This window comes from Melampsora larici-populina, assembly GCF_000204055.1.
Source record: "Melampsora larici-populina 98AG31 unplaced genomic scaffold MELLAscaffold_47, whole genome shotgun sequence".
NCBI classification, from domain to species: domain Eukaryota; kingdom Fungi; phylum Basidiomycota; class Pucciniomycetes; order Pucciniales; family Melampsoraceae; genus Melampsora; species Melampsora laricis-populina.
Window position 1 is genome coordinate 229,188 of NW_006768811.1, and position 13,730 is coordinate 242,917.

General features: G+C 44.9%; 1 protein-coding gene across 1 annotated transcript; it reads left to right on the top strand.

The window, feature by feature from the left end:
* Positions 1-1,385: 1,385 nt before the first annotated feature.
* Positions 1,386-2,660, top strand: MELLADRAFT_110755 (uncharacterized protein; the record flags this gene model as incomplete). Its single annotated transcript, XM_007414934.1, has 3 exons — positions 1,386-1,613; positions 2,503-2,562; positions 2,622-2,660. 3 exons carry the CDS (start codon positions 1,386-1,388, stop codon positions 2,658-2,660), a joined length of 327 nt encoding a protein of 108 aa, XP_007414996.1.
* Between the last annotated feature and the right edge of the window lie 11,070 nt (positions 2,661-13,730).

The window sequence follows — 13,730 nt, forward strand, 5'->3', positions numbered from 1 at the left end:
AGTCCTGCCGGCATCTCTACATGGCAACTACGACAAATCGTCAAAATAGGTAAGGCTTTCCACGCAGATAGAAATGTGAACTTTGGATGCTCAAGTTCTCCGAAACTTTGGTGCTCGTTCTTTTCTCTGGTCTTGTGGATTGCTTACTACGAATTCGGCATTACGGAACTGAACTCGTACATGGACGACTCGTGGGGCTCAGACCTGACTTCCTCCCTCGTCAACTTCAAAGGTAGGAGTATTCCTCGAAATCAAGCAAAATTCCTCACCATCTTCGACTATATCGGTCTACCGTGGGCTTGGGAGAAACAGCTCCACGGTACGGTGCTAGAAGTAATCGGCCACACCATCGATTGCGACAAGCTTTCAATCACACTGTCTGAAAAGAAACGGTCAGAACTTATCTCCGCCCTATGACTATTCACCTCAAAGATCTCCCATCCCCTGGTGGAATGGCAGCGCCTAACAGGCTGGGCCAACTGGGCGCTGAACATCTTCCCTCTGGGAAGATGGTCGATTCAGTCCTCTTGGGACAAGATGTCGGGTAAATCAATTCGCAGCGCTCACATCCCATTGAACCGAACCAACAAAGATGATCTCAACTGGCTGACCAATGCACTGGAAGCCTGGGAAGGAAGGTTGGTCTTAGAAAACCTCCACTGGCCGCTCAAAGCGGCAGACTGCGTCTTTTTCTGTGATGCATGTCCAGTCGGCCTTGGCATATGGCGCCCGGCCACAGCCATGGGATGGTGTTACTCCCTGCCGCCCCCAGCCCGTAACATTTACTGGGCCGAGCTTCTGGCGGTTACCTTGGCAATAAAGCTGGCATCCAGCATTAAGGCAAGGAAAGTGCTTATCTTCACGGACAATGAGTCGGTATCACACCTATTCAGCTCCCACAAGCCAATACCGTTGATCAGAACTGTCTTTAAGTTCGCGGTAAACCTAATGTTGGACAAAAAAATGGACGTGAAAGTGCGTCACATATCGAACGAGGATAACAAGGTAGCCGACTCGATCTCTAGGTTCTTGGCTGACAGAACAAAGGCCCTAGCTCCTAACGTTACGGTAATCAACATCGAACCGGAACCGGAATTGCTTGTTGGAGGTTGCACAAGCCGGTCGTTCCTCTCGACGGCTTGATTCCCCCAAAAAACCGTTTCTCTCTTTCTCTCTTAATACACTTCACAAAACAAATAAAAATAAAAAATAAAAAAAATCTATTTTTTCTTCGTTTCCGTTTCTACACTGTCTAGTTCACCGTCTCACTTCGCTCGAAAGTTGTAAAACACCACATAAAAAACCTCACGGTCAGCTCCTCCTCAAAACCTGCTTGACCGATCCGAACTATTTATCCTAAAAACCATCCGACTCAACGCCGGAAAATGAAAAAAGCAAAACGTCCGCCTAAAAAGCTCAGTTTTCAGGAACTCGAAGCTATGAACAAGGACGATATAGACCATCATCTCGAACCAAACTCGAAAGCAAAGTACGAGTCAGGGGCGAGACGATTCGCCAAGTTTTGTGAAAACCAAGGCAAGGACTTCTACCCAAGCGAAACCAACCTTTGCCACTTCATTTCGGTGGTATCGCGAGAACTCTTGCCATCAACGGTAAGCAAGTATCTCACAGGAATCGCATTCATCTTTCGCGAACGCTACCCTTGGGTGGACCAAGTCAGGAACTCACAACGAGTCAGGAAAACGCTCCGCGGCTGCAAGAAGCTCTTTACCCTCCCGGTCACTCAGGCAAACCCTTTCACAATGAGCGATGTACGCACTTGCGCTGAAGAATACAATTCCTCCTTCGACGACGCCCTTTTCAATGCAATTGTAGCATTAGGGTTCTCCGCACTCCACCGTCTAGGTGAACTCGTCGTCCCAGATTCTTTAAAACTCCAAAACCCTCGCAAATGCATACGCAGATCTTCCCTCGTGTTCTCGGTGTGTGGTACCGTCGCCTGCTACAACCTCCCATACCACAAAGCCGACCCCGACTTCAATGGCACGCCAGTATCCATCGTTCGACGAGAATACAAGGACACGTGCCCAGTCAATACCTTACTATTCTACGCGGTGTGGCGCGATCGTTGCTTCCCATGCGAACCGATGCTCTTTATGCGCGAAAACGGTTGCCAGCCCACCAGAACATGGTTCATCCAACGTCTTCAAGCAATTTTTAACAAAACACGCTCAGGTCACTCGCTGCGCGCAGGCGGCGCCACGTGTTACGCACAAAGCGGCATGGAACACGAAACCATCCGCCAAATCGGCAGATGGTCATCAAACGCCTGGGAAACTTACATCAGAAGTCACCCGCTGTTGAACCTAAGAAAGACCCAGTGCTTCGCACAGACCTCGGGACTGTCTATAGGAGAGCAGGTGGAATTCCCAAGAGCAGCTCTCGTAAGCCTCTAATCGAACTCCTTGCCCCTGTACCCCAAGCCTCATGCAACCGTCAGATGACTGACCGTTCGCAATCATATTGCCTTCTCTCCCACAGCCGTGGACCAGAACCAGGCCAATAGCCCCCCTTGACGAACCCAGTTGGGGTCAGCGTAGAGTAAGTCGTCACGACCTTATCTCTGTAAAATCTTGCTAATCAAAGACCTCATGTTGCAGAGTCTTCGTCATAGGAACCAGCCACCGGCGGATTCCTAGGAAAATGTCGACTACGTCGCTTTTCAAAAACACCCGTTAGTCACTCATGACATGTCTAACGAGGTGCAAAACATGTGACGCTAACAAAATATCTCGGGCATACTCCTGAATTTTTTACAACGCGCACAACTACGACGCTACAGAGTTCAACACCATTCGTCCAAGAGGACTCTCACATCTCCACTCTACAATTACCATCACCACTCTTCCACTACGAGGGCGGTTGAACTCTCATGTGTCGTCAGTTTATGTCAGGTTTCGAAAAACCAGTTTTTTCTATTTCTTTTCTTTCTTAGTCTTTACCAGCGTCCCGTCATCTCATGCACGCTAATAAGACTCATTTGCCTCACGGCAGTCAAGCGTAAACCAGTGGTTGATCTGCCAGAGCCCAGACCCATTCCTGGGAGTCGGTACGCGTATTGACATACGGGAATGGGGTCGAAAAGGCGTCCGGGTAGTGAAAACACGCAGGGTGGAACCATAACGTCCCATACTCTCCGGCGGAGATACTTCCATCTCACGTGCCGGCAGAGGATGGACGTTAGGATGCAATGAGCGTTAAAAAATTATTTCCCTATAATTCCTGTCCTCTGTCGAGAAGCTCATTTGTCCCACTTAGAAATTTCTTTACAAAAATTATCAGTCCGCCCAATTCTCTTTTCACTATAGCCTTTTTTCTCTTATTCAGTCTTATATAAAAACGAAAAATATCCAACCTTTTTTGTTGACCTCCCGCCCGCCCAAACTACTTAAAGATGGAAAACTGTTACCTTCTGTCATCCTCTATTATATAAAAATTTTTCATTGTTGTTCGACAAAACTTGTTAGTCACCTAAAACATTCCGCCCACTGAACTCTCATGTGTCGTCAGTTTATGTCAGGTTTCGAAAAACCAGTTTTTTCTATTTCTTTTCTTTCTTAGTCTTTACCAGCGTCCCGTCATCTCATGCACGCTAATAAGACTCATTTGCCTCACGGCAGTCAAGCGTAAACCAGTGGTTGATCTGCCAGAGCCCAGACCCATTCCCGTCAGGAAATGTTATCCGTCGGAGTAGGATATCACATCGTCCCTTTTTGGGATGGATATGGACCCTAGGTTTGACCAATTTGGGTTTGATATGTTTGAGATGGCTGGCTACAATACCAAAACAAGCGATGTCAAGATGTGCCCGTTGCCCATGATGGATTTGAAGACGATGCAAGAAGAAAACACAGACACCTTACAGACAAGGCCATTCAACGCAGTTGTAAAATCTTTCCGAAGCTGGTCATTCACAGTTACTCCAGGCTGCTTTCCCTGCAGATTCGAAGGTTGGCGTCTGGTGGCAAACCGGTCAAATCGCTCGAGAAGGTGGTTTCGTGTGGAGAATGAGGTCAGGTATACGTGATCCAAGCTGAACTCTTTAGACCACCCAGCGGAAGGATTTGTTGTGGTGGGAGTCCATGATGCGGTGAGGAGATGGTAGTGTATGCCGTAGCTCTTATGAGTAGCTTGAAGCTGTGAGTATTTCAAATATGTCAGTAACTTGGCCAATGATGAATAGTAATTGTTGGTGCACAGAGATGAATGTATTAACTCGATTTGGCAAACACCTTTTTGTTGGTACTTTGCACTGTCATTGGGGTGCCGGTTCAAAGCGAGGTGATCTTTGACTTTCTTGATATTAACAAGTCGGTGAAAGGTGGAAAGATACTCCTCTTCTTCGACATTTAGCTGTTCATGCACATCAAGGTCGGCGGAGTCATTTGAAATAACTAGGGCAATACGATTGAAGAGGTTGTTTTCAAACACCTTTCCATCGGGAGTATTCTTGATTTCTTGCCTTATAGCCCATACTCTGTTGTTGTAGGTGCCGAGGAGTGCCTTTGTTTCTTCTTCTTTGTCGACGTGGTTTTGCACAGTTTGAGGCACTGAGATTTGAACCTTTCAATGAGCAACTCGTAGGGGTTGCAGCAACATCGGGAGTTTGAGTGGAGCTAAGCTTACTGATGTTGTCGACAGTGGCTGCCACACTATACTTGCGGAAATTGTGGTATGGCTTTTGGTTATCATCCCGCACCATGCGATGACTGCATGAAAAGTCCAAGTCAATCAGGATGAGTCATGAAACTAGTTAGGTTACGGATGACTAACACCCCATATTTTAGTGTGTCATAAGAAACTCCACCGGCAAGGCTTAAGACTTTCATCCTTGTAGCTAATTCGTCTTCAAGTGCGCGGGCTTCGTTGAGGATATCTGGGGGTATTCAACTGTTGCCTAGAGCCTTGGTGCATTGGAGGTAGTGATTAAGCTCCTCTGAATTCCATTCATCGGCAAGTTCTTTATCATTGTGGAGTGTTGGTTTGGTTGTGGGCATTTTGGGAAGTTTCAAGCCGTTTTCATCCAGTGGGATCAAGGAGGGGTCAGGAGGCAAAAGGTCATCATGATTGGCCAGGGGGTTAGAGGTCTTCTTGGACTTAATACGTCTCTTTTGCTTCTTCTTGGTGGGTTGGCCTGATGTGACAGTAAATTGGTAAGACATTCAACAGGCATCAGGTCACTGAGGGAACGGCAAACTGTACCTTCATTGGAGTCTGGTTTGGTTTCAGGCTGTGAATCTTCTATGTCAGATTGACCTTTGTCATCGGATTGATCTGAGTCATCGGATTGATCTAACTCTGGGTCTCGATATGATATCAGGTAAGTCACACACAGTCAACAATGAAGTTTGCCTTACCTTTGTACTCGGAAGATTCTGGAGATTGTCCTTTGTCGTCTAATAGGGCCTGTCAGTGAAGAATAATGATCATGTAATGCAATGAAATGGAAGTACCTGGCTCAGTATCAATCTGCCTGCTCTGCCTTTGCCGAATACCACGGGTGATAGGACCGGCGCGGGTGCTGGTGCTAGGTGACTTCCGCTTTTTGGACCTGGGAGGTACCATTTAGATGGGGAGTATTAGCGATAAGGCTTGCGGATAAAGATTTAACAAATGAGAAGATAACTATTGGTGTCTTTTTCTTTGATTGGTGGAGCTAGGTGAGACCTTTTTGTAACAAATATGAGGGTTGGTACGAAGATGAAGAAAGTTTGACAGTGGTTGGCAAACTCGGAAGATAGACATGGTGTTTTTTTAAGGAGTGTACATTTGCTACGCTAGCGTGGTAGCACCGCCAATTCCAATCCGAGGTATTATCGGATTACCAACCTCCGACAGAAGCTGTCCGAGGTTTTCATCCGAGGCAACTCCCAGCGCAGACGATTACCTCGGACAAAAACCTCGGACAGACCTTGTCCGAGGTTTTACCTCCGATGATGCCTCGGATTCCGCAACCCGAGGCATCTATGTTGGCAGTGTAGGGGTGAGGTTACACTAGTGGGGTATGTACTGTGAGTAGGGAGATTATGTATTGATACAGATGAACATTTCCGTTGGGAATGGCCGTGCGTTGCTGGTTCATTGCGATGAAGAATCAATTACAACACCTTGTGAGAAATCGAATCAAACGCTTCCAAACACTAACACAAACAGACTGATTTCATTATCTCACGTCACTGACTATCGGCAAAGCAAAAGATTGAAGCCTGGTATTTGCTTAGACCAAGCAGTTGGTTGGTTTGATCGCGTGAGCTGTCTAGTTGTTAAATTACTTATCAGAAGGCTTTGAAATTGTTTGATGAGAGGTGTTATTCATGAATAACACCTCTTGTTGTCCATTCTTTAGTTTCAGTGGGCTCATTTGTTTTAAATGAGGTGGTTACTTATTTTATGTGACCGCCTGTTTGAGGCGGTATTCTTACACCGCCTGACGGCGGTTAATGGTAACTCACCCTACTCTACTCTTGCCTCGATGGTGAGAGTAGAGCTATGTGGGAGAAGCCGGAGGCCCGCTCCTCGGATGGTTTTCTAAAACCAACTCTCGAGCGCGGGCTGCTTTCAGCGCTGCCCACCCGCCCTCCATTAGGTTCCGAGATGGGTTGTCAGACATTCCCTCTACCAAGACCGGTTCGCGAGGAAATTTACCGTCCTTGGCCTGGAGGACAATCCCATCTACGGTATATTACTCAGGGGAATGGAGGGGACCACCTGAACACTTAAGTCTGAACCCTATACCATAGGGTCATACAGAGGGTCATATGACCCAATGGCATTGGAGGCCGCACTGCCAAGATGTAAGAGCATCTTAAGAAGCATCTTGGAGGGATCAAAATCTGGCTAAGTCCACACTTCCCTAAGGGAGACTCTTGCATCCGCTGTCTACACCACACATGTACCACACCCCCTCATAACCACTCCACCACCCTTGGGCCCAACCTCACCAGGCCTGTACCTACCCAACCTACACGTAAATACTCCACCCCTATTGAGCCCATATCCACCAGCTCTGTACTTATCCCACCACCCCATCACTAAACTCCCCGGTGTAATTGAATCGAATTTTGGAACAACACATACATCACCACCACCCCCAGCAAGAGATCACCTACCTCTCTTCCCTCAGCCCGTCAATTGGTTTGCTTGCTTTCCACTCATCACCAGCACCTCGCCACTGACACAAACCCACCAAAAAGGAATGATGCGATCAACAGGTATTTGCCATGTGATGTGACTACATAGCCGTATGCTTCATTGGTGTGCTTTGTGTAAACCCTTATCGAACAATCCTGTTGACTAACTGTACCAAGACTCTTACATCGATTGAATAACTTGTCGCCACGACCCAAAGTTAACATCCCTCGTCACTCAAACTTGACATTGTCACCCAAGTTTTCACTCTCGGTCACATTGAAGATTGCTTTCTAAAAACATTCTATCTACAAAGTAGAAATGCACTTTTGCTTGCTTGAATCCCATCCAATGTGAATTGCTAATTTTTTCTAGTTTGTGGCAAAGGATTTTGATTGTGTCGTTCTTTTCTGTGTACTTTCAAAACTCAAAATGAATGGCGAATTGGTGGAAATTTGCATTCAATTGCACCGGTGTTCGATTGACTGTATCAATCGGGATTTATGTATCAACCACTTTAAATATGATGGTGCACACGTAACACCCACACCCCAAAACCTAACAAGCTTACCACCCTACTCCACAAATCCACCTCACAACTCAAGAATCCACCACCCTACATCGCTCCAACACCTCTAGTCCAGATTCTACCACCCCCAACGCGAATTCCAACCCTCCAGACCACAATACACCTCAGCCCGCGGGTCTGAAAAACCAGCATGGCGCCCTATCAGGCGCACCGTGTCACCTCGTTTCTACACCATGTATGTACCTCCCTCAACCAATCCATCAGATACAATACAGGTTCACCTTCACTCAGCCCACGCCACGTCAGCCTTACTAGCTCATCACGCTCAATCACTTCCCACCATGGCACCTCCAAAGTCGAAACCTTTGAAGTCAAAAGAGGAGATCTCCACCACCCGCCCAGGACCTACAACTCGATATGGTGGCACCCGGAACACAAGTATGGCTCATCGAGGTATGCTCGTATCCAATGAATATGAAGTCAAATTTTTTTCTACTCACACGACACGAGCTGACACGTCATTTATATGGATGGATGACAGATGCCAGCCCCCCACAAAGTGACGATCCAGAATCTTCTACGTACGAGGGTACGTAAGAAGTCGAGGTATTCAGTTTTGAAACCTTATTTATTGAATACTCCCACGCCAACCTATTCAGCTCACTCTGACTCGCATGACTCCGACACCGAAAGCGACTGCGGCGATAACAAGGGTATAGTTACTCCGCTTTATACCCCAACTCCAAAGAATGCTCACTACATACCCTCTTGGTAACGTAACCATCAGAACTTGAGGGAAACGCAACATCAGGTGGCGTCATGAAAAGGAAGCGAAAGAAACGGGCAAAAGCCAAGTCCAACCAACCCCAAGCCCAGGACCCCCAGCTCACTGACATCGGTGCTGAAGCCCTCGATGAAAATGGCATACCATTTCCAAAACAACCAACTACCAAACCCACCCTCCAAAATTACCATGAACTTGCAGAGACATGGAGTCAACCCGAACTGAATCAATACCTCCAGTTCACAAAAGCGCTATGTAACAGTCGAATACCCCCTGACATCCTGAACGAAGCCAGAGCACTTGAGGAGCAACTGACCACCAAATTGCAGGTTTTGAGCCTAGCTGGGGGAATATCATACAAAACGCTCAAATACGGAGTGTTAAGTTGACTTTTGGTACCATCATTAAACGGATTTGATACTGACAAGCTCAAATCCCTGCAGATATCGTGCTGGGCGAGCAAATGACCAAAAAGCCTACCACGTGTTTCGCAAGTTCAGTATGGCCGCCACGGTAGATAACATCAGTTAGTCATTTATAGCCGTCTGACAGCGATTCGAGCTAAACTGACTGCAATTGAGCCAACCCGCAGTGCCACAGACCATGCCGCGCAATGCAGACGAACTCGAGATCATGGACGCGACACCTCTTGGCTCCTACAATGACAACGTATGCGCTGCCTGGCGAGCAATCAAGGATACTTCCGACAGGGCGGTTTTCGAAAAAAACCTTTTTGATCGCATCGCCTTGGTCATTTCAAACGAAGTCAAGGACCTCCAACCTCATGAAGAACTATCGGCTGAAGAACTAGAATACCTCCCTGTTTTTGAGAGGCTTGTCAATATAAAGAAGGTCAAGGACGAATTGGCTTTGAGTCGAAAACCCGATCAACGTGCTAGGTATCAGCAGAAGGGCATTGCCCAGATCCAGCTCATACATTCCTCGGTACGCAATTTCCCTTGTTCTATCATGTCGGGAACACTTTAGTGTTCATAATATTTCTACATCCCACCAGCTCCAAGCCGTGCACAAATCTTACGGGATGCACTATCATCTCATGGCGGCTTCTTGGAATCCCACCACCTCCAATTCTATGGCCGGCTGGTGTAAAGAATTTAAAAAGGTGACTTAGCCAGATTTGAAACCCTTCAAGATGCTTCTTAAGATGATGATTCATCTTGGCAGTCAGACTCGAATGCCATTGGGTCATACAGACGTCTGTATGACCCTATGGTATTGGGTAAATACTTAAATGTACAGGTGACGCTCCATACCGATGGCGCTATGATAAAAGTAGGAATCGCAATGGGAACAATGGTATGTCAAAGTTGAATATGCTTTACTCAAACAAACTGTCAGTTTGGTGCTAATGGAGCGGATTTTAGGTGTGGTGGTCAAAAAAGTCAACTTCTCATCAACCTTACAATGGAATTGTCCAAGATAACTATTTCACTTCAAGTAAAAATGGATACTTTGGATACAGAATTGCTGTAGCAGGATATAATTCTACTATTATCCAACACAACCTTTTCTCTCCTAAACGCAAATTTGACGGCGCGATCACTCCAAAATGCATCCCAAGACATACTCCACCTGACCCACGTAATTTGACTTATGACCCCACAACTACTCACAATGTCATGATTCAAGCTACAAGCAGTATGGACTCATTGGGCCATGTGATATGCGTCGGGCCCCTTGGTTCAGAAGCTGGTACCAGATTTGGTATGCGTCAATCTGATACCAAAAACTTGAAAGTCTCAAGGATCAAAACCAATAGTACCCAAGACTCAAGAAATTCACTTTGGAGATTTATTCCTCTCTCCGCACCGCCAAAATACAACATCTTCCTTCGCAATCTACATGGCATTACTGTGCAAGCTCTGTCATGGTCCTTGGAAACACCACAAGGCACGTAGTGGTGGTGTAGTCCATTCTCGTGAAAGGTAGGAATGACACGTGAAAGGTAAGGCTGTACAAGCCTCGAAGATGACTAGAGTTTGAACTTTGCATTTTCAAACTCTATTCATCTCCTCCACGCCCATTCCTGTCCATCTTCTTTCACCCTCTCACAGAGCTTCAGTTCAGCTGGCAGTTTCTTTCTCTTCGTGTTAAACTCATAAAAACCATCCCGCCCACCCAGACAAGATTTTTCATAACCCACCCACCGACCCACCTGGAAACGGTCAGCTACATCTGTCCGTTTGGTTTTAGAAAACCAACGGAGGAGCTGACCGCGGCTTCCCCCACATACCTCCATCCTCACCAAGAGGCAAGGATGGAGAGAGGTGAGTTACCAATAATCGCCGTAAGGCGATGGAAATGAGAGAATCTCATAATAGAAACAAAGCTAAACTGAAACTAGAGAATGGATTATCTCTTGTTTCAATATCTAGAGATCTTTATGAATAACCACGTCTATCATTCTTCCATCTGGTGCGAATTTGTTTCCGTGGCTCAGAGTAGACCCAAAGACATCTGAATCAACCATTTTCATAAATTGACAATCCATTTGATCCCTCACATATGACTTCTAAGGACTTGTCCCAAAACTTTTGACAAATGGATGAGGTGAGTTCAACCTTCCAACCTTCACCGTCAGCGTATGCTGCCACTTTTCAATTGATGAAACCAACACTGCCAGCATATTAACCTCGGATTGGGAAATCCGAGGTGTTCTCGGATCTGAAACCTTGGACAGAAGCTATCCGAGGTTTTGATCCAAGGTAATTTTGGGCGCATAATGATACCTCGGACAGAAACCTCGGATAAGATCTGTCCGAGGATTTGCATCCGACAATACCTTGGATCTCCTGATCCGAGGCATCTATGTTGGTGGTGCAAATCCTTATCAGTATTGCTCTTAAGCCTCAGCTACAAGCATAGGACAAAGAAAGTGATCCACTCAACTGATGGGAGGATGATATGAAACCTTTTCAGCAAAAAACTTCATTCCGTTATCGCCTCTTACACATGATTTTTTCCTTTAGGTGTTGATAGATTTGGAGAGATGGTGGAATAGTTGACGGCAGAAATGCCCGCTGCGGAGTCAGAGAATGGAGGAGATGTGTTCTCTGGATGAGTGAGTAAGAAATCGCGTAGGGGAGTATGTATAGATTTGAGGGCTACAAGGGGCTAAAGTGTAAACAATGTTAACTGTTAAAGATGAGACATTGATTTAATTACAATCAATGGGAGATGAAATAAAGACTAACCGCTTGCATCTGGGATACCAAATGATAGATTGTAGACATATCAAGTGGCCTTAAAGCATCAAGATCCGCAAAATTGAGACACTGCGAATATAATGTATTTTTCCAAGGTGAAAAATGATTACATTTATTTCACAAAATGATTAAAAATGCATTAATTCTGCATTAATTCTGCATTTTTCTGCATTAATTCTGCATTATTAATCATTTTGTGCATTAATGTCCATCATTTTTCACCTTGGAAAAATACATTATTTTCACAGTGAGACCAAGTACAAGAGAAGGTCCACCACTGGACTCTGAGGCTTTAGTCTTTTTTGCTGCTTTTCAACGTCTTTGTCGGCGCCCATTTTCTTTGACGCCACCGTGAGTAACTAGCAACTTTGAGACATTCGTCCAGCGTACAAAGTCAGAGTCTGAAAGAGTTTTGATGTGCATGACCAGCAATCCACCGGAATCAATATGAATTGACTTTGACCGTCAAGAGATTGAGATTGGTGCTAGGCTGATGTAGACCAAATCCCTGATGCTTGACTGAGGTGAAAAAGGGTATGAGAGGGTAGCAGGTTGATCGGTCAGATAGAAATATTGCCTTGTCAATCTTGTGGGGAATGAAAGAAAGAGACAGTCAGATCGCGGTAGCAAGAAGCCAGGTAAGTGACATTGTCAATTCTTCAACATCCTAATATCAGAGTGATGGAAGAATGGGTTCAAAAAAGATCTACATAGAATCTGAAAGAGAGAGGGAGAAATGGACTGAGCATCCTTCAAGAAGTGGTTGACCAATCAGAGAATTTGGCTTGGGTGGTGATGGATTTGAGTTCATATTGATTTGTAAAGTGGATCAATAGTTTTGATGAGATTTTGAGAAAAGTTGAAATATCCAACGGTTGCCCCAAACTTAACATAAGTCCCATGCGGACCTAACCAATGGGACTTATGTTAAGTTTGCGGTTGCCCACTCTGACTCAGCTGAACTGACAGGATCTGACCCGGCAAGCGTGGCCGGACGTGTGAGCTGGCTCTCCAATGTGGAACGGGCGATGGTCACTGCATTTCTTGAGGAAGGATAGTTCATAGGGAGCTTCGAGGTGTTCAGTGAAGAACAGTGAGCGTTCAGTGGGTACTACTGAGCGTTCAGGGCTTCTTGTCTCTTTATAGTCTGCCTGAGTCTTGGCTCAGACTGATGAAGTTCAGCCTAAGGTGATGTTCATGCAATTTTTGCCCTTTGTCACATTTGTAGACATTTGTGACACAAAAATCACACAAATGCGAGAAACTTGCCAAGACAGTTGGGCCCCCGACGTCGGGGGCCTTCTCCACAGGCACTGTGTGTAATGATTTGTAATGCTAAAGAAAGAAATAACAAATAAATATCAATTACTACAAAATTGTGTTATGTTAGAAGATAGTAGAAGATGGTTATTAGGATAGAAAGTTGAAGTAAAAGAATAAGATAGATGTTATATGTTATATTGTGTATATATATGTTTTATGTGATTATTGTTTCAGTTTTGTCTTCATCGAATTATTAACGTAGTTTTCTTAACTCTTAAAAATCTATACGTGCCTTAAAGTTGAGCAATGCTCAACCAGACCCTAGACAAGAGCCCTTACAGTATAATTCAATCTTTAAAACCCGTTCAAATCTTAATTTCCTTATGTTTTCTTTTCTTTTATACATTTATCTCATTCTTTATCTTTTTGTTTTACTTAGTTTCGGACATCAAATGTTTTGAAATTTTTAAATTCATAATTTTGACCTTTTTTTTAATGTGTTTATTGTTTCCCGATATGGGTAAAATTTGATTGTTTATATATTTTGTTTTGCAAGTGATAGTCCCCTCGGTTATATGGGGATGCTATTACGTCATTATCATATTCTCGTGTTTGTGGTGGATTATCAAGTTGTTGAACCTCTTCTTTTTCTATTTTTTTGCATCTTTCTTTTCAATTCACAAGTTATCAGATAGTCTTCTAGTACTTATACAAAAATCTTTCATCATTCTACGAAATAGTTTCTCTTATATTTCAATATTTTCTTTACACTTTTTAA